Source organism: Hoplias malabaricus, chromosome 6, assembly GCF_029633855.1.
Source record: "Hoplias malabaricus isolate fHopMal1 chromosome 6, fHopMal1.hap1, whole genome shotgun sequence".
NCBI classification, from domain to species: domain Eukaryota; kingdom Metazoa; phylum Chordata; class Actinopteri; order Characiformes; family Erythrinidae; genus Hoplias; species Hoplias malabaricus.
The window spans coordinates 12,600,111-12,624,429 of record NC_089805.1 but is presented as its reverse complement, the minus strand read 5'-3'; the positions used below and the strand labels follow the sequence as shown (position 1 = coordinate 12,624,429).

The 24,319-nt window shown below is 46.1% G+C and overlaps 1 protein-coding gene across 4 annotated transcripts in view; it reads right to left on the bottom strand.

Moving 5' to 3' along the window:
* The window catches only part of ptprua (protein tyrosine phosphatase receptor type Ua), a 219,007-nt gene that overhangs the window by 51,365 nt on the left and 143,323 nt on the right, over window positions 1-24,319 (bottom strand). For all 4 annotated transcript variants that reach the window (XM_066673817.1, XM_066673819.1, XM_066673820.1 and 1 more), the window contains exons 8-12: window positions 17,168-17,491; window positions 9,829-9,938; window positions 7,147-7,348; window positions 921-1,023; window positions 81-372 (exon numbers count right to left, since the gene is read on the bottom strand). In XM_066673817.1, coding sequence (XP_066529914.1) covers window positions 81-372; window positions 921-1,023; window positions 7,147-7,348; window positions 9,829-9,938; window positions 17,168-17,491 — 1,031 coding nt within the window. The remainder of the gene's footprint in view (window positions 1-80; window positions 373-920; window positions 1,024-7,146; window positions 7,349-9,828; window positions 9,939-17,167; window positions 17,492-24,319) is intronic.

Genomic DNA, 24,319 nt, shown 5'->3' with positions numbered 1-24,319 from the left:
AGAACACACCACACTCCTCACAGACAGTGACCATCTCAGACAGTCTCAGGTTTAGCTCCAGTGTCTCAGCAGTGTCTCACCCCTCTGAAGTTGCTGGAGGCCTGGAGGTAGATGAGGTAGTTCTTGCTGGGGTCCAGAGGTGAGTTCCAGTAGCCGTTGTAGGTGTGGTTGTCTCCCACTGTGAAGGGCGTGGCCTGGGGCAGGCTGCTGGGGGGCAGTTCAGCAGTGTAGTAGTGTGGGGGTGGCAAACCACCCCCTCGAACCTGCCCCTCGATCTGAGACACAGGAGAGGGGAAACAATCCTGATGCCCCAGCTCTCGCCGCTTCACCTGCCGAGCCCCGTCCTCCTCCACCACCACCACATGGTAAGCACTGCACAAAATGACTGTGGTTTGTAGTTGACTATGACTCAATCAAAAGCGGTAGTTTGTGATGTGTTTGTGAAGTGTAGTTTATGGTGGTGTGTGTGTGTGTGGTATGTTGTGTAGTTTGTGGTGATGTGTGTGTGTGTTGTGTAGTTTAGTGTGGTGTGTGTGTTGTGTAGTTTGTGGTGGTGGTGTGTGTGTGTGTGTGTGTGTGTTGTGTAGTTTAGGGTGGTGTGTGTGTGTGTTGTGTATTTTGTGGTGGTGTGTGTGTGTGTGTTGTGTAGTTTGTGTGTGTGTGTTGTGTAATTTAGGGTGGTGTGTGTGTGCGTGTGTGTTGTGTAGTTTGTGGTGGTGTGTGTGTGTGTGTTGTGTAGTTTGTGGTGGTGTGTGTGTTGTGTAGTTTATGGTGTGTGTGTGTGTTGTGTAGTTTATGGTGTGTGTGTGTGTTGTGTAGTTTAGGGTGGTGTGTGTGTGTGTGTGTGTGTGTGTGTGTGTGTGTGTGTGTGTGCGTGTGTGTGTGCGTGTGTGTGTTGTGTAGTTTGTGGTAGTTTGTACCTGACCGGAGCTCCTCTGCCCAGAGCTGGACGCAGTAAAACTGTGATGGTGTTCTCAGACTCACTCAGAGGAGACGGGATTTCATCATAGTCAAACGCTGGAGCTGAGAGAGACAGAGACAGAGACAGAGACAGAGAGAGAGAGATAGAGAGAGGAAACAGAGTGAGAGAGAGAGAGAGAGAGCTATTAGTAAAAATAATTCTGTGCTAAATTAACCCTTCACTTGTTTCATTCATGCCTTAGATTTTATCAAATCCACAGCTAGATCTCATTTTTTCTCTGTATTGAGCCAAGAGTGAGCAAAGACTGAGCTGATAGAGCCTCTGAGCAAGAATAAACAGAACAGAGCGAGAGTCTGAGAGGCCTGAGAATGAGAAACAGAGCCAAGAATATTGGAGAGAGAGGAATGAATCAAAAGTGAGTGAGCCGAGGAAGTGAGCCGAGAAAGAGCCAATGGAGTCTAAAGAGTCAAGACCGAGCCAGGAATGAACTGAGAGTAAGACACAAATAAACTGAGAGCCCAAAGGGAGCAGAGACTGGGTTGAGAGAGAAAGAGCCAAGAAAGAGATTAAATAGAGCAGAGAGGGAGAACTGAGAGTGAGCCGAGGGTGAGCCGAGAGTGAGCTTAATTCCTCAGGGACTGAAGCTTCCACACTTATTAGTGACAGTCAATTAGTGAGAGGTCAGAGGAGGACTGGTCAGTGCCTCCGCTGGACGATTTATAAGTGGCAGATAAACATTATGAAAGCAGCGAGGCATTAATCATAAGCTTATGTGCATTTCCGCTCATAAGCTGGAAATGCTCCTCGTGTTTTGTGGAGAATCAAGGGCAGATGAGTGGAGAAACACAGCATTTAAGAGGAAACTGCGGAGAAAATGGGAGGAGATATTACACAAAGCTCATAGTACGCTCCGTTTACTAAAGTCTGAGCTCATGGCGGCTGCCTTGCTGCCGTTTTATTGCCCCAGAGGGACATTTTATTGCTCATAAGTTGCTCTGTAATGGCTCAGGAGACATATTGGTGATTTTCCTTTGGAAGAAAAAAACAAAAAGGAGACATGAGAAGAGAGAGAGAGAGATAAAGGAGAGAGTAGATTTGAGTTCATCTGGCACAGACTGTAGCTTTGCTGAGATCTCAAGAAGAGAGATATGTGAGATCACTGAGGTCTTTATCTCAGGGGACACATTTGAGCAACAGGAGACCATCTGATCTCATTGCTGTCTATGAGAAACTACAAAAAACATTATTGAGATCTCCTTTCCGATTCTGTTTTTTTATCCTCTCCATGTGCTGCTCTGCAGTCAGTTTGCTCTGGAAACTGCTCTAATGTGTTTACAGACCCAGTGTCTGTAAATGGGTAAAAAAACAAAGTGTTTGGGTCCGGTATGCTAGGCTTTCTCTTTCTCTCTCTCTCTCTCTCTTTCTCTCTCTCTTTCTCTCTCTCTCTCTCTCTCTCTCTCTCTCTCTCAGTTACATCACTTAAGGTGGAACTGACTCTAAATTCAGGAGAGAGGTATAAATGCAGTTTTTCTGTTTGCCTTCTGTTAAGCAATAAAGGTCATGTGAGGTTTATATAGTATCCCTGTATTATTATTTTAATAATTATCTTTTGTGGAAATTCGTTTATGACAGGGATGAAACAGACCTCCCTTTTTAAAAAGCTCCTAGAGCACAAAAGAAAAAGAGCTTGAACCATTTAAGGTGGAATTTAAAGCTAATGTTGGCAGCAGAATATTACCCAGCACCGTTTAAGATTGAAAGAGTCTCAGAGCTTTATGTTTTTTAGAACTTTATCTTTAATGGAACAGAGCACTGTACCATTTAAGGTGGAACAGTTGGCAAGTGTGTTTCTTTTTGCCCAAGACGTCTTGTCTGTAGTTGAAAACAGATAGAAATGACTGAACCAGGTCATTTACAAGTGAATTAAAATCAGTCATAACCCATTATAACCTCTCAGTCTTCACTCACTCCAGTGTGGTCACCTCCCCTGGTTTAGAGGGTCCTTGGGGAGGGAGCCCAGGGTGGCAAGATGAGATTGGGCACCACACTGCATGCTGTGGCCTGCGGAGCTGCCTCTGGGAGTCAGTCGCTAGTTTTGGTTGATGCTAAAACTAATGTGTGTTTTTAAAGCCGCTGTTATTTACATTAAAACTGTGTCATTAAACGTCTGGAGGTTTTACCGCACTTTATCGTGAAACCGGAAACTGTTCACTGTCGAAATCTGAGCTTCGTAAGTAGTTGGTTTCCCCTCAGGATTATGAAGTATTTATACAGGGCACATCTGGCCTTGAACCTGCAACCGCTGGGTTACATTTCACACAAATACGTTTCCAACATAATTACGGCATAAAAGGCTTTAGCACCTGCCTACATCAGGTAAACGTGTATATGCTGACCTCGCCCCACATCTACAGCAATTTCTCCAGCACATAAACATACACACGGACACATATATACACACACACACAACCACACACACACACACAAACACACACAGACACACACACAGCAAAACACAGAGAAAAGTTCAGGCGCTAACAAGGCCGAGAAAGGAGCATGTTGCATTAATCATGAACATGAATCGCAGAGCAGCGCTCTATTATACATTCAAAGCTTCACCGAGAAAAACCTTTCCCTCGATCCATCTCTATCCGTGTTCTCTAAAGTAGGAACGAGCGCTCTGAGAAATGTACAGGGACTTTAAAAGAGAGAGAGAGAGAGAGAGAGAGAGAGAGAAAGCCACACAGAGAGAGCTGGGGGGAGGCAGAGAGAGAGAGAGAGAGGGAGATAGAGAAAGAGAGAGAGAGGGAGGGGATGAGTGAGGGAAAGAGCCAGAGCAAGAGCGGAGGGGGCGGAGACAGAGAAAGAGGGACAGATAGACTGGGTGAGACAAAGAGAGAGAGAGACAGACAGAAAGAGGAGGGGTAGAGACACTTTTGATGTGACTGTGATGGAAGGATAGAGGAGTGGATGAGAATAGAGAGCTCTGTGGAGAGAGCTCTATGGAGAGAGAGAGAGAGAGAGAGAGAGAGAGAGAGAGAGAGAGAGAGAGAGAGAGAGAGACTTCACAACCCAGCCTCGGTCGCCCAGCTGCCATCAGGGTTCATGTCCCAGAAAAAAAAGGCCATTTGAAAGACCTGTGCTTTAGCTGCAGGGCGACGGGGATCAAGCTGCACTCGGATTAAGATTAGACTCGTGTCCAAACCAGGGCTCTGCATTTGAAACAGAGCCGGAATTGTTCGAACAAGAGTTTAGGAATTATCTCGTCTCGTCTCCAGAGCGACACACATCTGGACAAAGGGTTTCTCAGGGACCTAATGAGCCGAGCTAAGACCACCTTCAACTGCTCACGACTCCTTATAAACATTCTGTGACCCTGAGCTTTGTCTCTCAGTTCTAATCAAATCTCTCTGTACTCATACATTTTACAGCTATTTTTATCTGTGTAGTGTCTAACTGTAATTTAGTATTTCAACACTCTCCACTCTCCACTACCATTTTACTGTAACTGTGCATTGTATTAAAATCACATTCTCATTTTATTAATAAAAAAAATAACCATTAAATTAAGCCATGTGAAAAGTTTATTGGGTACTGCATTCATTCTGAGCTCCATCAGGAAAAAGCTGCAGAAGACTGTAATAGGTTTGTTCTGTTCTTGGGGATAATACTGTGTCCAAAAGTCCGTGTGAGTGTGGGTTTAGACAATTTACAGATGGAGTCAGTGTTAGAGTCGGGAACGGAGCGCATTAACACTGAGTTTATAGGTTATTTTCAGTTAAATAAAATGAGAATTTGGGTGTCACAGTGGAGCAGCAGGTAGTGTCTCTGTCACAGCTCCAGGGTCTTGTAAGTTGTGGGTTCGAGTCCCGCTCCGGGTGACTGTCTGTGAGGAGTGTGGTGTATTCTCTCTGTGTCTGCGTGGGTTTCCTCCGGGTGACTGTCTGTGAGGAGTGTAGTGTGTTCTCCCTGTGTCTGCGTGGGTTTCCTCCGGGTGACTGTCTATGAGGAGTGTGGGGTGTTCTCCCTGTGTCTGCGTGGGTTTCCTCCGGGTGACTGTCTGTGAGTAGTGTGGGGTGTTCTCCCTGTGTCTGCGTAGGTTTCCTCCGGGTGACTGTCTGTGAGGAGTGTGGTGTGTTCTCTCTGTGTCTGTGTGGGTTTCCTCCGGGTGACTGTCTGTGAGGAATGTGGTGTGTTCTCCCTGTGTCTGCATGGGTTTCCTCCGGATGCTCTGGTTTCCTCTCAAGCTCCAAAAACACACATTAGTAGGTGGATTGGAGACTCAAAAGTGTCCGTAAATGTGAGTGTGTGAGTGAATATGTAAGTGTGTGTCGCCCTGTGAAGGACTGATGCCCACTCCAGGGTATGTTCCCGCCTTGTGCCCAGTGATTCCAGGTAGGCTCCGGACCCACTGCCGACCTGAACTAGATAAGTGTTACAGACATTGAATGAACGAATGAATGAATGAATGAAATCCAGTGTAAGGAGCGTAAGCCAGAACTCCTTATACAGGCCCCTATATTACACTACGACAGAGAGACGAAACAGCGTCAGAGAGCTATGAACAGAAAAGAAAATAATATTTAATCCTCCGCTAAATCTGTCTGTTTTACGCTAGTTAATTCTGACATTGGCTTTTGTGAATTAAAGGGTCATCTCTGATCGTCGCTGTTTTGTGGAGAGCAGTTTGTAGTGAACCTCTCTGAACAGAACACGCCGTTTAACGAGGAAAAAGGGGACAGAGTGAAAACTGACAGACCTCCGCTGCTGGAAACAGCGTTAATGAAATGCAAATGCAGGCTGAAGTGCTCTAACGTGTCGGGTTAGCGCTCGGTGAGACTCTGCAACAATTCTCTCAGCCTCCCACATTCATAACTCCACCGCAATATCAGCTGCAGATCTGCGGCTTGACTTTTCCACATCAAACCCCAGCCAAAGTCTTCAGTTCTCCATCTCACTGCGGTGCGGAGGATAATAAAGCAGCTCTGCGCTGATCCTGGATGTGTCTCTGAGATATAGAATAAAATAATAACAATAAAATCCCACACAGGTTCACCTCCAATAGGGAATACGGAGCCGAGGAAGGACAGAATATCACACAGTTAATACACATCGGGAGAATGTGGGATCAGAGCGGAGACACTGGGAGACACTTCACTGGAGATCAAAGCAATAAAAAATAGAGGGAACACTACCTTTATTTTCTTTTTTTCTTCATTATATTTTAAATACATGCATTGTTTTAGCTTTAACCTGTGAGCTCTGTAGGGAAGTGCTGACCAATATAATGGGTGCTGGAGCAGCTGCACATGAGCCTAACTAAAGATTTAATAGAGATATTACGATTCCACGATTATTCCACTGCTTCTTCCATTTTATTAAATGCTGGCTTCTAAGGCACTGAATTAATGGTGCTTTTCGACTGCATGGGATCGGCTTGTTTCGGCTTGGCTCGGCTCTACTTGCTTTTAGCCGGTCTCTTTTCCACTAGCACAGCTCCTCCCGCAAAATGGAGCCAGTGACGTCACAAAACCCTGTCTCCAATAGGAACCGCAGGCTTTAAAAACCGCAACAACGCGGTGGTAAAGTTAGGCGCTGTTTACTCATTGTGTGGCGTGTTGTTTTTGTTGTTTGGACTGAACACGGCTCTGCCCCCAGTTCTTACAGAGCAGTTTTCCTTGTCTCACGTTTAGCTTTCACTGGAGATTTTCCTCAGCCACCGACCCAAGGAGCATCTGACCCTCTTCAGAAACCCCTCGGGGGAATGTTACGAGCTGCTGCTGAGAGTCGAATAAAAACTAATGTGAAAGCTGCAATCATGGTGATTGACAGGTCTCTGGCTAATCAGAGCTCTGCAGGGTTCACACCTCACATTCAGTACCGACTCGGCTTGGTTAGAACCATCAGTTAATCACTTAAAGCAACAGTAGGTAATATTTTTACCTTAATATTTAAAATCACTGAGAGCTGAGCTGATCACTGATGAGCTGTACCAAGGAGATCATTGTCTCTGTCATTGCTCCAAGCTCAACACTACAGAAACTGCACTCTGTAGCTTTTGGAGGAGGGTAGGAAACCACTCACAGACTCCCCCTCAATTTCAGGACAGTACTGTGAAAATGCATTACACTCTGCACCACTAGTGGGAGCTCTGGAGGAAAATCGTTTTACAATTATCTTTAACTATTATAGATTACTCTGTATTTCTCCACACTGCTCCTCACCGGAGATGTTGGTGGTGATCTCGGTGAGAGCGGTCTGTCCGAAGCCTTTGGCGGTTCGAGCCCGGACCGAGACGAGGTATGTGGTTCCGGGGTGAAGTCCCGAAAACATGTGGTAGGTTTCGTTCTTCAATTTGGAGACGGTTCTCCGAGGACCGGGCACATTCACACTGGGGTCAAAGGACTCGATACTCTGATAACTGATCTGAAACACAGCAGAGGACAACACGTTCAAATAGAGCACACACACACACACACACATTTCAAAGTGTTAAATACTGTCCCTTGTGGAAGAAAAGTAGCATATATGAGCATAAAAATAATCTACAGTCAATGATCTGATGAAGCCAGTGTGTGATACATCTGCCAGATCGACCTATCATTAATTCATTCATTCATTCATTCATTTATCTATCCATTGGTTCATCTTCAGTATGTTCTTCATCCTGATCAGGATCATGGTGAGTCTGGAGGGTACCTGAAATCATTGGGTGAAAGGCAGGACAACACATTCACCCAGTCACTTATACACTCACACAGTCACTCACACAGTCACCCACACACCCAGTCACTCACATTCACCTAGTCACTCATACACTCACACAGTCACTCATACACTCACACAGTCACTCACCCCGTCAATCACACACTCATCCAGTCACTCACACACTCACCCAGTCACTTACACACAATTACTCACACAGTCACTCACCCATTCATTCACAGTCACTCACCCAGTCACTCACACACACACTCACTCATGCAGTCACGCACCCACTCACTCACCCAGTCACTCACACACTCATGCAGTCACTCACCCACTCACTCACCCACACACCTGGGGTTGCTGTGTGTAATCTCTGGGAAGTGTGTGAGTGTGTATTTATTAATATTCCTGAGCAGTGTGAGATTTCATGAGCTCTCTCCAAAAGTGGAGTCGGAGGATAATTATCTCAGAACAACATCTTTTAAAACACGCTAACATCCCAGCACCGTGGCACTGGGTGGGCCAACACTCGCCAAGCGCGAGAGAGGACGCGAGAGGAGTGTGGCGAGACTATGAAATATTAATAATCTCGAGTGCTTCCTCTCGCCCACAATGACAAGTCTCCACTCGGCAAATATATAATTAGGATGTTTGTCCCTTCGCTGTAATTGCAGCATTGAGAGTTCGAATAAAAACACGGAGACAACGAGCACAGTACATTTACGGGAATAACATTCATACGAGAGGACGGCGGGAACACGGAGATCATTCCTGAGATATTCCCTTCTTTTAAATTAATTTAGAGCGAGGGAAGCACAAGTCAAAGAGGTTACGGTAATAAAACATAGTCTGGAATGCAACAGAAATATTTCTCACTCAAAAATTATTGTAATATCATAATGTTATTTAATTTTTCTGGGCTACTTTTACTGTTTTGAAGTGGTTTAATGAAGACACTCCACTGGCAGATCATTTTACTTGTTTTAAGAGATAAACAACAGGCTCTGGGTGTGCATTAATGGTGTCAGGTGGGTTGGGTTTAGCCTTCATCAACATCAAGGACACATCCCCCTCGTCTCCACAGTGGAACACAGTTCTGTTTCTTAAAGAAACGTCTGTGACCTGCTTTGGTCCAAACCCCACGAGCCCCACAGCAGTGTTCTTCCCCTGTGTAAACTGCCCAGCGCTGTTATTGGACAGACTCAGACGAGGGGGTGGGGCCATTCTAAAACCTCTATACTTGACATCAGAATCGGAGCAGAATCAGAACGACTTGTTTTGTCCCATCTTTCTGACTTAAGCAGCACACAGAAAACTGTTTGGGGTCTTGTTTCACAGTGTGTGGGTTGGTGGACTCTAAAACTATTTCATACTGCTCTTTGTCTGTGGTTTTGCTTTGGTGTCGACCAGAGGATGATGTGTCAGTGTTTGAGATTTTATTTTTCTGTCTATGATGTAAAATAATCAGGTCAAAATTCCTTAAACCTTCTCAAAGCTACATTAATATAATGTTCCCACAACATCAGCAGAGGAAGAGGAACGGAGGAACGTGGAGAAGATGAACCCTCAGTTATTCACTGCTTTCAAAAGAAGCGAGAGAAAGTGAAACGCCGGCGCGGAGATGACAATAATAAAAGGTCGTCTGAGGCTCGGAGGTTATTGTGAAGTGAATAAAACAGATTTGCAGCATGTTACCATGGCAACAGACCTCTGTTTTTTGGCATCGTAGAGCCTCCACTAATTCGATGTAAGTATAAAAGCCGCTGTTGGTCCTTAGTCCTCAACGTAACGGCTGCTCTGAGACGCAACAGTCAATTAAGGGTTCAAGAAGTGGATTTTTAGTGGACTTCTGCTTAAATGCTCAGAAACCACATTTCAGAGCTCATCACTGGGCTCTGGACATGGACATTGTCACCAAATTCACACAGAAATCTAGTGCAGACTCAACAAAGGTGAAGGTGTAGAGTTGGAGACTTATTTGGGAATAACTTCTACATCTGTAACTCTGAACACACTGGACACTTAGGGGTTAATCTCTGCCTAAAGGGGGAGGAGTCTTAGACGTAATCCCCAGTGGGGGTGGGGCTTAACTGGAACATGGAGAATCATTCTGGCAAACATAAATGTGACATCATCACTGTCTTGTTCACAAAGCACAGGATGTTTATTGTTTATTGTTGTTGTTTATTGTTTATTACCTCGTACTGAGTAATCAGGCCGTTGGGCTCCACAGGCTCCTCCCACTTCAGGAAGATCATATCATCCAGTGGAGTGAAGGTCAGAGACTCGGGGGCGATGCCTCCTGGAACTGATCAGATAAGGAGTGCAAGTGAATCAATCTTGTTAAAGCACACTGCCCCACACCTGCTCACCGTCCCACACCTGCTCACCGTTCCACACCTGCTCACCGTTCCACACCTGCTCACCATTCGACACCTGCTCACCACCACACACCCGCTCATCCGCCCCACACCTGCTCACCACCCCACACCTGCTCACCATCCGACACCTGCTCACCACCATACACCTGCTCATCGCCCCAAACCTGCTCACCGTCCCACACCTGCTCATCGTTCCACACCTGCTCACCATCCGACACCTGCTCACCGTCCCACACCTGCTCACCGTCCCACACCTGTTCACCCTCCCACACCTGCGCACCGTCCCACACCTGCGCACCGTCCGACATCTGCTCACTGTCCCACACCTGCTCACCGCCCCACACCTGCTCACCGCCCCACACCTGCTCATCGTCCCACTCCTGCTCACCGCCCCACACCTGCTCACCGTCCCACACCTGCTCATCGTTCCACACCTGCTCACCATCCGACACCTGCTCACCGCCACACACCTGCTCACCGCCCCACACCTGCTCACCGTCCCACACCTGTTCACCCTCCCACACCTGCACACCGTCCCACACCTGCGCACCGTCCGACATCTTCTCACCGTCCAACACCTGCTCACCACCCAACACCTGCTCACTGCCCCACACCTGCTCATTGCCCCACACCTGTAGAGTGGTATTTTTGTTGTTTGTTTGGTATGTGGTTGTATAGAGTGTAATTTTGCATGTGTAACTTGATGTACAATTTGTGCAGTGTATAGTTTGTGTACAGAGTATCAGTTTTTTGTGCTTAATTAAGAAGTAAAAAGAGAGTAAATAGAGAAAGAAAGAGTGTATTGGGTGTGACCCTGAAGCCCTGTATTTGAGAACTGAGAGAGGAGGGATGACATTCTCTTCATTTTTCTGAGAAGCTGGAGAGAGGAAGAAAGTGGGCCAAAGACAAACACAGACCTACTGAGAGAGAGAGAGAGAGAGAGAGAGAGAGACAGACAGAGAGTGTATTGGTATTTCACTGAGGTCAAGGAGAAGACAGGAGGAGAGCTGTGAATATTAAACACCACACACTGAGTTTAAATACAGACTAACTCACACAGGCTGCATTATCTCCTCAGCACGGCACTGATCAACACAGCAAAGCTGTACAGCAGCTGCACATGAGGGGGGGGGGGGCTGTTGGATCATCAGCACCTGGTCTCAGCATTGTTTATGTAGCAGAATGCCATCAAATCTTCTCCATTCCAGAGGAAGGCTGCGTCCTAATTGCACATATAATGCTAACTCATTTTTGAGTACTAAAAATCCACAGTGCACACTTGGAGCCAGTGATTGTTTGAGGACAGTAACGATGGACACTGTCCCACAATCCAACAGAAAACAGAAGGGGAGGGGCTTCTCACATCTGGAAAATACTGGCTCCCAAATAGTACCCCACTCCCTACAGAGTGCACTTCACAGATTATAAAACCAATACCTCTATGCACAGACAGTGCTCTAAATGTGAGACAGAGGGATGTGAAGCTTATAGCAAATAGAAATGGTTTTATTATCAGAGGTACAGTGTATTAGTATTACAGTGTATTATTTATTATTTATTATTTTTGACCTTAACTGTGCACTGCATAGTGTGGAGGGAGATATTTGGGCTAAAATTGCAGCTTAGTGTGACATGCGTTGTCATAGCAACTGTTCATCTCATCCTCTCGGGGAGAAACGGTGTACTACGTACATCTCTGTCGTCTTGGTTTAAACAGAGCATTAAATTAAGGAACTTCACTACCACATTAGAAAATTAACATAAGGAACAAAATGAGTCATTTAACAATTTATTTCACCTTTAAAACCTCTTTCTGTAGTAAACCTCATTCATTCATTCATTCATTCATTCATTCATTGCCTGTAACGCTTATCCAGTTCAGGGCAGCGGTGGGTCCTTAACTTACCCGGAATCACTGGGTGCAAGGTGGGAGCACACCCTGGAGGGGGCGCCAGTCCTTCACAGGGTGACACACACTCACACATTCACTTACACACTCACACCTACAGACACTTAGGTGTCCTACCAACGTGTGTTTTTGGAGTGTGGGAGGAAACCGGAGCACCGGAGGAAACCTTAGCAGACACAGGGAGAACACACCACACTCCTCACAGACAGTCACCCGGAGGAAACCCACGCAGACACAGGAAGAACACACCACACTCCTCACAGACAGTCACCCGGAGGAAACCCACGCAGACACAGGGAGAACACACCACACTCCTCACAGACAGTCACCCAGAGGAAAACCCACACAGACACAGGGAGAACACACCACACTCCTCACCGACAGTCACCCGGAGGAAACCCACACAGACACAGGGAGAACACACCACACTCCTCACAGACAGTCATCCTGAGCGGGACTTGAACCCACAACCCCCAGGACCCTAGAGCTGTGGCAGAGACACCACCTGCTGCTCCACCTTGACGACCCTGTATTAAACCTCATTAAAACAAAATTATACAAACAAAAGAGCAGCTATTTGCAGCACAGCTGTCACACACAACAACAAACTCTGTGTCCAAACTGGAGCAAAATAAATGATACATTGAATATATAATCTGCTCTGGTTGATAGTTGTTTTGATTTCATTCGCCCCGTTTCATCTCCAGGACTTTTATTGTGTTCTTTTATTCTCCACAGTTGTATAATGAAAGATTACATAGATCCCCCTCTCCTTCTGGAGAAGAGAATGTAATGAACCTTTAGGGAACACAACTGGACTGTACCACTGCTGTACCTTTAAAGTGACCATTAGTGACTATAAGGTACCTGTACAGTACCTTTTGCCCCAGAGAGTTTGTGTTGAGGTGAAAACCACAATCCAAATGTTCATTATCTAATAAATCTTTTTATAAACAGTTAGCATTTTCTTGTAAAAACGATCCTTTCTTTTTAAAGGGTTAAATACCAGTCCTCCTTAAAATATTCAGTTAAATGAACTTCTGATAATAATGTGAGAGACAAAGATCCTTCTCTGTTGACTCATTATTTCTGAAGAAGTTTAAATTAAACAAATTTGAGAACATGAAGCATAAAGAATGATTATTTTCACCCAGTCATTAGTGGTTTCCATTTCCCTGCTCCAGAGGACGGCGCAGACTCCCCAGTTCTGTCACATCAGCGCCATACACAGACAAGACACGAGTTCAGGAGTCTGTCAGAAAGACTGTGTAAGTCATACGATGTGTTCAGAGCATGCTCTTTCTCATGTTTGATGTTGTTATCTAATAAGCGCCGTCAAATTGATCGGGTAATCATTAGATGATTAGCAAACCCTTCAGAAAAACTCTGCGGATGAACTGATGGAGCCAGGTTCCAATAACAAAAGATAAACTGCACCCACCTTCTCAAGGTGCACACACATTGTTTTACAAGCAATAAAACAACCAACAAACATAAAAACAGCCTTAAAAAACCTACTGCAAACACTAAACCCCAACAGATCAAGTGTGGGAGGACTTCAAACACGCTACTCATGTGGGAAGGACTCGAGCTCCTCAGGCGTAAAGTATGTGCCCCAATTACAATCTCCAGCTTCTGTTCCCCGTACAGTGATCGAAAGTAATTAGACGAAACTGTGTGGGCTCCTCGCAGAGAATGAGGATTGTTCTATGACTTCAGTTCTGCGCTTCAACAAAACAGAGGTTAAGAGAAATGTTCGCATGAGCATAAATCTGCGTTCCAGTCAACATGCATTATCCAGCTCAAAAAGCAGCAGGAGGAGAAGAAGACACAGAAGGTGGGGTCTACAATATAGGAGCAGAATTTTTAGACACCATCTATAATCAGTGAAATACCAGCTGCTTTATAGTGCAACCGCTGGGAGCACAGATTTAATCTCTATGGGAAAGCGTGAAATGAAACGGGACGTGCCTAAGGTCAACACACCTAACGCTGGAAAACTATAAACCCCAATAACATCGGGACACTGAACAGAGGAGCTGCGTTTTCTGGAGTGAGAGAACCCTCCAGAACTTTTGGGATGATCTGGAGTGCCACGTTCACGTTCCAACACCTAGTGTAAAGCCTTCCAGGTAAAGTAGAGACCAAGCAATACACAAAAGCTTAGCTCTTGCTGCCATTTTATAGCCTTTAAAGGTGACATTCATAATTTTAATAATAAAAAAAACCCTCTGTATAAAGCTCTGTATAAAGTCTCCTCTCCATGTGCTGCTCTGTAGTCAGTTTGCTCTGGAAACCGCTCTAATGTGTTTACGAAGCCCCAGTGTCTGTAAATGGGTAAAAAAACGAAGTGTCTGGGTCTCACGGCAGAGAAACACTATTTGGAGATTTTTAGACAACGGAGAGACCGAGATGAGGATGTTGCTCTATTCCTGCTCCATAGGGGGGTAACACTGACTTATTATTGCTGTTTCGGATCACTTAAGGTCTCCAAACTCTGGACATGGCTAACTGCATTAGCGACAGCGCTACAAAACTAAACAACTCGAGTTACACATGAGTTATTCCTAAAAAAAATGATATGATGATTTTTAAAGGTGCAGTGGATTATTTTTGTACTACTACAAAGTGCATTCTGGGTTGTGGGAAAACCTGTTTGGAAAACTGCATTCCAGGATGGAACAATAGTCTTTGTAGTTGTGGTCCGTCAGTCAGGGCACTGGAGATGACCTTGACTAGTGCACATGTGAGGCATTTCCCCTTGTGGTGAGAGAGGTGAACTACAGTGACACAGTCAGGCGCACTAATGAAATTGTCTGTGGAACCTTCAACCCCAACATAATCCAAGCTGGACCCTGCAGTGTTTTTACTCTGCGAGGATCATTGGTCACAGAAAATATGTGTAAAGCAGATTCTGTGTCCTTTGCCGTGAGTCTGGGAGTCAGCGATGATGAGCAACAGTGTTTCTGAGCCTCTGATGAATCTGCTTTTGATGGAACAGGAATAAAATAAACAGAGCCGCTGCCCTTGCTGCGTCGGAGGGCAGAACAGCGTTCTCTGTTCTCACAGAAATACACTGGTCTCTTTTTTCTCTTCCACTTCATAATAACAGCTGGATTCTTCTCTTCAGCGGTGGTGCCAGAACTGGAGGACTGGAGAGAGGCTGATAATTAAAAGGTCTCTGTCCTCACTCGTTTCCTCTGTGTGCTTCTCTCTGCTTTCTCTCCTTCCCTCCTTCTCCCTTTCGTCTTCAGAAAGAAAGCCATGGGTTTCGGGAACTTTTTATTTACAGAATTAATCCGGAAGTGGCTTCTTGTTGTTGGCAATTAATCAACGGAAAACAAACCAGTGCAAAAAGATCAAGGCTAAAAGAAGCTGCAGACAAAGAGGGTATGAATCTCCCTGGAGTGATGAATGAGGTTCATTCATCTTGGGCACATTCCTCGTCTGCCTTCCTTCTTTCGGCTGACAGTAAACGAGGGTCTTTAATTTGTATGGGATTTTTCGTGAGGGGTGGATTGGAGGAGGGGTGTTAGCTTGACCTCCAGTTTTATTTAATCTTTCTCTCACTCTCTCTCTCTCTCTCTCTCTCTCTCTCTCTCTCTCTCTCTCTCTCTCTCTCTCTCTCTCTCTCTCTCTCTCTTTCTCTTTCCATTTGCATGAAAATGTGCTTCATCTGCTGCTTGACGCGGCGGAATAGAAATGCGAAAATAAGCAGAACCCTTTCCTCCGTTTCGCTGGTGGCCGCGGCCGATTAATTTTTCATCCACTTCCATTTTTAAAAGTATGATCTTCCGTTTAGTTATGCTGATGCCGCCCATTTCCAGAGTCAATATTTGTGCCGTCGCTGTAATTGTTGCCGAGCCGAACCCGCCGCCGGGGTTTTTCAGCTCCGACGAGACCCTGACGTCACAAATGCTTAAATAAACGCACTTTACTTACAGCTAAAGCCAAGACGGACGACTCACGCTCACTGACCCACGCAGAGTCACCGCTGGGCTTTCTGCGAGCGTTTAATCAAACTGCAAATAATAAAGGAGAAGAGTTTTGAAAAATAGAAAGATGTGGTTTGTGCTGACTAAGGCCGTAAGGAAAAGAGAGACTGTTTCAGAGGGAGCTTTGTAACATAAACAAAGTAAATAAAGTAAAGTAATGATGCTGAAAGTGGTTCACGTCCCCAAATAACAGTGTCATAGTGATTTATGTTTGTCTTGTTCGTGGTATGTTTATACTTTGTTGAGCCCAGTCCACAGACACCTTTCAGCACAGTGCTGGACATTAACAGGGACCTAAATGTCACGTTATATTAGGACACATCCTGGGCAAACTTTCACGGCGACAGAGGAGAACACTCTAAAGTATCTGACTGAATCATAAATCTGGAGAATTTTCATCATAGTGAGATTTTGACACCGCCACAAGTTGGAGACATGGCCGCAGAGTCTGACCAGGCCATGATCTAGTACAACTTTCACCACAATAACACACATTTAAAAATGTGGTTCAGCATGGGTTCTTTAGTAAAGAAAATGGTCCTATATAGCAAATTATATATATATATATATATATATATATATGTATATATATATATATATATATATATATATATATATATATATATATATATATAAGCAAATTCTTTAAGTGCTCATGGTTCTGTATAGATCCATTCCTTTTAATAAAGAACCCTTGTCGGACGAATGTAAGGGTACACATAGCCTAGGTGCATGTTTTCCCTTTGTTAAAACAGTAGTAAGTGTTTGACCACTTACTTGAGTGTTTGGGCCATGAGTCCAACACCATACATTTTACAACATGGTGAAACACAGTCCATCAGCTGTGAGACTTTCGCAAGTGAAGTGTATTTTCAGTGCCACAGGTTGGGCGTCTTTTCACAGTGGAATTGAAGAGTGACTGGGCCAAAAGCAGAGTAAGATTTCTGTGGAGCTGATCGGGGTCATAGGTTTGTGAGAATTGTAACTGCAGTAACAAGGTTTAAAGGTGATATTCCTTGCTACTTGCTATTCTCCGCTCTGTTTGTGCTGGAAAAAGCTCCAGTGTTTATATGCACCCCTGGCCTGGTAAATGGGAAACAAACTGAATGTCTCTGTCTGAAGTGACTCAGTTCAGATTTGGTCACACTGTGAAAAAATTACATTATAAACAGCTCTTATTTATATAATTCTTCAAGTTAAATCATGGCAGAGTAATTTATGCATTATTTGCATAAGTAAATGAGACACTCACTGTCCTCCTCGGTTTGGAAGGTGACCTCGCGGCTCTCCTTCTTGCCCTCGGGGTTGGACAGGGCCAGGCGGATGTGGACCAGACGGAATGGAGGGAGATCCCTGAGGGTAAAGCGGGAGGTGTTCCTCTCCACAGACAGACACTCTCGAACCGTGGCGTTGTTCCCACTGGCCCCGCCCCCCGTTGCCGTGGAGTAACGGTAGCATAGCAACAGGGAGTAGGTGTGGCACCTGGTCAGGTTATAACCCAGCGGCTCCCACTGCAACAGCAGCTGACGAGACTGAATCTCCGGGGCAGTGAGACCCCGCAGAGGACGCATCGGCTCTGTGGAGTAGAGAAAGAGGGAGAGAAAGAAAAAAGAAAGAAAGAAAAAACAAATAAATATTACAAGGGTAAAAAGGCAATTTTACTTAATGTTGCATCATTGTTTCATTGTTTCCTAAATTGATTAAATAAAGAAAATAGAAAAACACTGCAGTAAACAAAGTCACAAACCAGCTGACACTTCACAATCCATCAATGAGAGAGAGAGAGAGAGAGAGAACAAAAGAAAAGTGAGTGTGACTAAGAATGAGAGACAGAGAACACAATAGAGAAAAAAGTCAAAACAGAGAGACAAAATCCGAAAGAAAGAGACAGACGCTCAGAGAGAGAGACAGAAAAGAGAGAGAGAGAGAGAGAGAGAGAGAGAGAGAGAGAGAGAGAGAGAGAGAGGGAGAGGTCATTCTCCTTCTGAAGCTATTATGCTGATTTGAGAGGAACATGAGGCTCCAAAATACACAGACGTTTCACAGCGTTTCAGTGTCAGAAAACGTTGGGGGGGGGGGGTTGTGTTCTGATAAATTGTCAGTAGGAGGGGGGTGTTTCTGATAAAGTGGCCAGTGAGTGTCAGTAGAAGAGGGGTGTTTCTGATAAAATGGCCAGTGAGTGTCAGTACAAGGGGAGTGTTTCTGATAAAGTGGCCAGTGAGTGTCAGTAGAAGAGGGGTGTTTCTGATAAAGTGGCCAGTGAGTGTCAGTAGAAGGGGAGTATTTCTGATAAAGTGGCCAGTGAGTGTCAGTAGAAGAGGGGTGTTTCTGATAAAGTGGCCAGTGAGTGTCAGTACAAGGGGAGTGTTTCTGATAAAGTGGCCAGTGAGTGTCAGTAGAAGAGGGGTGTTTCAGATAAAGTGGCCAGTTAGTGTCAGTAGAAGAGGGGTGTTTCTGATAAAGTGGCCAGTGTGTGCCAGTAGAAGGGGGGTGTTTCTGATAAAGTGGCCAGTAAGTGTCAGTAGGAGGGGGCTGTTTCTGATAAAGTGGCCAGTGAGTGTCAGTAGAAGAGGGGTGTTTCTGATAAAGTGGCCAGTGTGTGTCAGTAGAAGGGGGGGGGGGGGGGGGGTTCTGATAAAGTGGCCAGTGAGTGTCAGTACAAGGGGGGTGTTTCTGATTAAGTGGCCAGTGAGTGTCAGTACAAGGAGGGTGTTTCTGATAAAGTGGCCAGTGAGTGTCAGTGCAAGGAGAGTGTTTCTGATAAAGTGGCCAGTGAGTGTCAGTAGAAGGGGGCTGTTTCTGATAAACTGGCCAGTGAGTGTCAGTAGAAGGGGGATGTTTCTGATAAAATGGCCAGTGAGTGTCAGTACAAGGGGTGTGTTTCTGATAAAGTGGCCAGTGAGTGTCAGTAGAAGGGGGGTGTTTCGGATAAAGTGGCCAGTGAGTGTCAGTACAAGGGGGTGTTTCTGATAAAGTGGCCAGTGAGTGTCAGTAGAAGGGGGGTGTTTCTGATAAAGTGGTCAATGTGTGTCAGTAGAGGGGGGTGTTTCTGATAAAGTGGCCAGTGAGTGTCAGTACAAGGGGGGTGTTTCTGATAAAGTGGCCAGTGAGTGTCAGTAGAAAGGGGGTATTTCTGATAAAGTGGCCAGGGAGTGTCAGTAGAAGGGGGGTGTTTCTGATAAAGTGGCCAGTGAGTGTCAGTAGAAGGGGGGTGTTTCTGATAAAGTGGCCAGGGAGTGTCAGTACAAGGAGGTTGTTTCTGATAAAGTGGCCAGTGAGTGTCAGTAGAAGGGGGGTGTTTCTGATAAAGTGGCCAGTGAGTGTCAGTAGAAGGGGGATGTTTCTGATAAAGTGGCCAGTGAGTGTCAGTACAAGGGGAGTGTTTCTGATAAAGTGGTCAGTGAGTGTCAGTAGAGGGGGGTGTTTCTGATAAAGTGGTCAGTGAGTGTAAGTAGAAGGGGGGTGTTTCTGATAATGTGGCCAGTGAGTGTCAGTAGAAGGGGGGTGTTTCTGATAAAGTGGCCAGTGAGTGTCAGTACAAGGGGGGTGTTTCTGATAAGTGGCCAGTGAGTGTCAGTAGAAGGGGGATGTTTCTGATAAAGTGGCCAGTGAGTGTCAGTACAAGGGGGTGTTTCTGATAAAGTGGCCAGTGAGTGTCAGTAGAAGGGGGGTGTTTCTGATAAAGTGGTCAATGTGTGTCAGTAGAGGGGGGTGTTTCTGATAAAGTGGCCAGTGAGTGTCAGTAGAAAGGGGGTGTTTCTGATAAAGTGGCCAGTGAGTGTCAGTAGAGGGGGGTGTTTCTGATAAAGTGGCCAGTGAGTGTCAGTAGAAGGGGGGTGTTTCTGATAAAGTGGCCAGTGAATGTCAGTAGAAGGGGGGTGTTTCTGATAAAGTGGTCAGTGAGTGTCAGTAGAGGGGGGTGTTTCTGATAAAGTGGCCAGTGAGTGTCAGTAGAAGGGGGTGTTTCTGATAAAGTGGTCAATGTGTGTCAGTAGAGGGGGGTGTTTCTGATAAAGTGGCCAGTGAGTGTCAGTAGAAGTGGGGTGTTTCTGATAAAGTGGCCAGTGAGTGTCAGTAGAAAGGGGGTATTTCTGATAAAGTGGCCAGGGAGTGTCAGTAGAAGGGGGGTGTTTCTGATAAAGTGGCCAGTGAGTGTCAGTAGAAGGGGGGTGTTTCTGATAAAGTGGCCAGGGAGTGTCAGTACAAGGAGGTTGTTTCTGATAAAGTGGCCAGTGAGTGTCAGTACAAGGGGGGTGTTTCTGATAAAGTGGCCAGTGAGTGTCAGTAGAAGGGGGATGTTTCTGATAAAGTGGCCAGTGAGTGTCAGTACAAGGGGAGTGTTTCTGATAAAGTGGTCAGTGAGTGTCAGTAGAGGGGGGTGTTTCTGATAAAGTGGTCAGTGAGTGTAAGTAGAAGGGGGGTGTTTCTGATAATGTGGCCAGTGAGTGTCAGTAGAAGGGGGGTGTTTCTGATAAAGTGGCCAGTGAGTGTCAGTACAAGGGGGGTGTTTCTGATAAGTGGCCAGTGAGTGTCAGTAGAAGGGGGATGTTTCTGATAAAGTGGCCAGTGAGTGTCAGTACAAGGGGGTGTTTCTGATAAAGTGGCCAGTGAGTGTCAGTAGAAGGGGGGTGTTTCTGATAAAGTGGTCAATGTGTGTCAGTAGAGGGGGGTGTTTCTGATAAAGTGGCCAGTGAGTGTCAGTAGAAAGGGGGTGTTTCTGATAAAGTGGCCAGTGAGTGTCAGTAGAGGGGGGTGTTTCTGATAAAGTGGCCAGTGAGTGTCAGTACAAGGGGGGTGTTTCTGATAAAGTGGCCAGTGAATGTCAGTAGAAGGGGGGTGTTTCTGATAAAGTGGTCAGTGAGTGTCAGTAGAGGGGGGTGTTTCTGATAAAGTGGCCAGTGAGTGTCAGTAGAAGGGGGGTGTTTCTGATAAAGTGGCCAGTGAATGTCAGTAGAAGGGGGGTGTTTCTGATAATGTGGCCAGTGAGTGTCAGTAGAAGGGGGGTGTTTCTGATAAAGTGGCCAGGGAGTGTCAGTACAAGGGGGTTGTTTCTGATAAAGTGTCCAGTGAGTATCAGTAGAGGGGGGTGTTTCTGATAAAGTGGCCAGTGAGTGTCAGTAGAAGGGGGGTGTTTCTGATAAAGTGGCCAGTGAATGTCAGTAGAAGGGGGGTGTTTCTGATAAAGTGGCCAGTGAGTGTCAGTAGAAGGGGGGTGTTTCTGATAAAGTGCCCAGTGAGTGTCAGTACAAGGGGAGTGTTTCTGATAAAGTGGCCAGTGAGTGTCAGTAGAAGGGGGGTGTTTCTGATAAAGAGGCCAGTGAGTGTCAGTAGAAGGGGGGTGTTTCTGATAAAGTGGCCAGTGAGTGTCAGTACAAGGGGGGTGTTTCTGATAAAGTGGCCAGTGAGTGTCAGTAGAAGGGGGGTGTTTCTGATAAAGTGGCCAGTGTGTGTCAGTACAAGGGGGGTGTTTCTGATAAAGTGGCCAGTGAGTGTCAGTAGAGGGGGGTGTTTCTGATAAAGTGGCCAGTGAGTGTCAGTAGAAGGGGGGTGTTTCTGATAAAGTGGCCAGTGAATGTCAGTACAAGGGGGGTGTTTCTGATAAAGTGGCCAGTGAGTGTCAGTACAAGGGGGGTTTTTCTGATAAAGTGGCCAGTGAGTGTCAGTAGAAGGGGGGTGTTTCTGATAAAGTGGCCAGTGAGTGTCAGTAGAAGGGGGGTGTTTCTGATAAAGTGGCCAGTGAATGTCAGTACAAGGGGGGTGTTTCTGATAAAGTGGCCAGTGAGTGTCAGTACAAGGGGAGTGTTTCTGATAAAGTGGCCAGTGAGTGTCAGTAGAAGGGGGGTGTTTCTGATAAAGAGGCCAGTGAGTGTCAGTAGAAGGGGGATGTTTCTGATGAAGTGGCCAGTGAGTGTCAGTACAAGGGGGGTGTTTCTGATAAAGTGGCCAGTGAGTGTCAGTAGAAGGGGGGTGTTTCTGATAAAGTGGCCAGTGTGTGTCAGTACAAGGGGGGTGTTTCTGATAAAGTGGCCAGTGAGTGTCAGTAGAGGGGGGTGTTTCTGATAAAGTGGCCAGTGAGTGTCAGTAGAAGGGGGGTGTTTCTGATAAAGTGGCCAGTGAATGTCAGTAGAAGGGGGGTGTTTCTGATAAAGTGGCCAGTGAGTGTCAGTACAAGGGGGGTTTTTCTGATAAAGTGCCCAGTGAATGTCAGTACAAGGGGAGTGTTTCTGATAAAGTGGCCAGTGAGTGTCAGTAGAAGGGGGGTGTTTCTGATAAAGTGGCCAGTGAGTGTCAGTACAAGGGGGGTGTTTCTGATAAAGTGGCCAGTGAGTGTCAGTAGAGGGGGGTATTTCTGATAAAGTGGCCAGTGAGTGTCAGTAGAAGGGGGGTGTTTCTGATAAAGTGGCCAGTGAATGTAAGTAGAAGGGGGGTGTTTCTGATAAAGTGGCCAGTGAGTGTCAGTAGAAGGGGGGTGTTTCTGATAAAGTGCCCAGTGAGTGTCAGTACAAGGGGGGTGTTTCTGATAAAGTGGCCAGTGAGTGTCAGTAGAAGGGGGATGTTTCTGATAAAGTGGCCAGTGAGTGTCAGTAGAAGGGGGGTGTTTCTGATAAAGTGCCCAGTGAGTGTCAGTACAAGGGGAGTGTTTCTGATAAAGTGGCCAGTGAGTGTCAGTAGAAGGGGGGTGTTTCTGATAAAGAGGCCAGTGAGTGTCAGTAGAAGGGGGGTGTTTCTGATAAAGTGGCCAGTGAGTGTCAGTAGAAGGGGGATGTTTCTGATGAAGTGGCCAGTGAGTGTCAGTACAAGGGGGGTGTTTCTGATAAAGTGGCCAGTGTGTGTCAGTACAAGGGGGGTGTTTCTGATAAAGTGGCCAGTGAGTGTCAGTAGAGGGGGGTGTTTCTGATAAAGTGGCCAGTGAGTGTCAGTAGAAGGGGGGTGTTTCTGATAAAGTGGCCAGTGAATGTCAGTAGAAGGGGGGTGTTTCTGATAAAGTGGCCAGTGAGTGTCAGTACAAGGGGGGTTTTTCTGATAAAGTGCCCAGTGAATGTCAGTACAAGGGGAGTGTTTCTGATAAAGTGGCCAGTGAGTGTCAGTAGAAGGGGGGTGTTTCTGATAAAGTGCCCAGTGAGTGTCAGTACAAGGGGGGTGTTTCTGATAAAGTGGCCAGTGAGTGTCAGTAGAAGGGGGATGTTTCTGATAAAGTGGCCAGTGAGTGTCAGTAGAAGGGGGGTGTTTCTGATAAAGTGCCCAGTGAGTGTCAGTACAAGGGGAGTGTTTCTGATAAAGTGGCCAGTGAGTGTCAGTAGAAGGGGGGTGTTTCTGATAAAGAGGCCAGTGAGTGTCAGTAGAAGGGGGGTGTTTCTGATAAAGTGGCCAGTGAGTGTCAGTAGAAGGGGGATGTTTCTGATGAAGTGGCCAGTGAGTGTCAGTACAAGGGGGGTGTTTCTGATAAAGTGGCCAGTGTGTGTCAGTACAAGGGGGGTGTTTCTGATAAAGTGGCCAGTGAGTGTCAGTAGAGGGGGGTGTTTCTGATAAAGTGGCCAGTGAGTGTCAGTAGAAGGGGGGTGTTTCTGATAAAGTGGCCAGTGAGTGTCAGTACAAGGGGGGTGTTTCTGATAAAGTGGCCAGTGAGTGTCAGTAGAGGGGGGTATTTCTGATAAAGTGGCCAGTGAGTGTCAGTAGAAGGGGGGTGTTTCTGATAAAGTGGCCAGTGAATGTAAGTAGAAGGGGGGTGTTTCTGATAAAGTGGCCAGTGAGTGTCAGTAGAAGGGGGGTGTTTCTGATAAAGTGCCCAGTGAGTGTCAGTACAAGGGGGGTGTTTCTGATAAAGTGGCCAGTGAGTGTCAGTAGAAGGGGGATGTTTCTGATAAAGTGGCCAGTGAGTGTCAGTAGAAGGGGGGTGTTTCTGATAAAGTGCCCAGTGAGTGTCAGTACAAGGGGAGTGTTTCTGATAAAGTGGCCAGTGAGTGTCAGTAGAAGGGGGGTGTTTCTGATAAAGAGGCCAGTGAGTGTCAGTAGAAGGGGGATGTTTCTGATGAAGTGGCCAGTGAGTGTCAGTACAAGGGGGGTGTTTCTGATAAAGTGGCCAGTGTGTGTCAGTACAAGGGGGGTGTTTCTGATAAAGTGGCCAGTGAGTGTCAGTAGAGGGGGGTGTTTCTGATAAAGTGGCCAGTGAGTGTCAGTAGAAGGGGGGTGTTTCTGATAAAGTGGCCAGTGAATGTCAGTAGAAGGGGGGTGTTTCTGATAAAGTGGCCAGTGAGTGTCAGTACAAGGGGGGTTTTTCTGATAAAGTGCCCAGTGAGTGTCAGTACAAGGGGAGTGTTTCTGATAAAGTGGCCAGTGAGTGTCAGTAGAAGGGGGGTGTTTCTGATAAAGTGGCCAGTGAGTGTCAGTACAAGGGGGGTGTTTC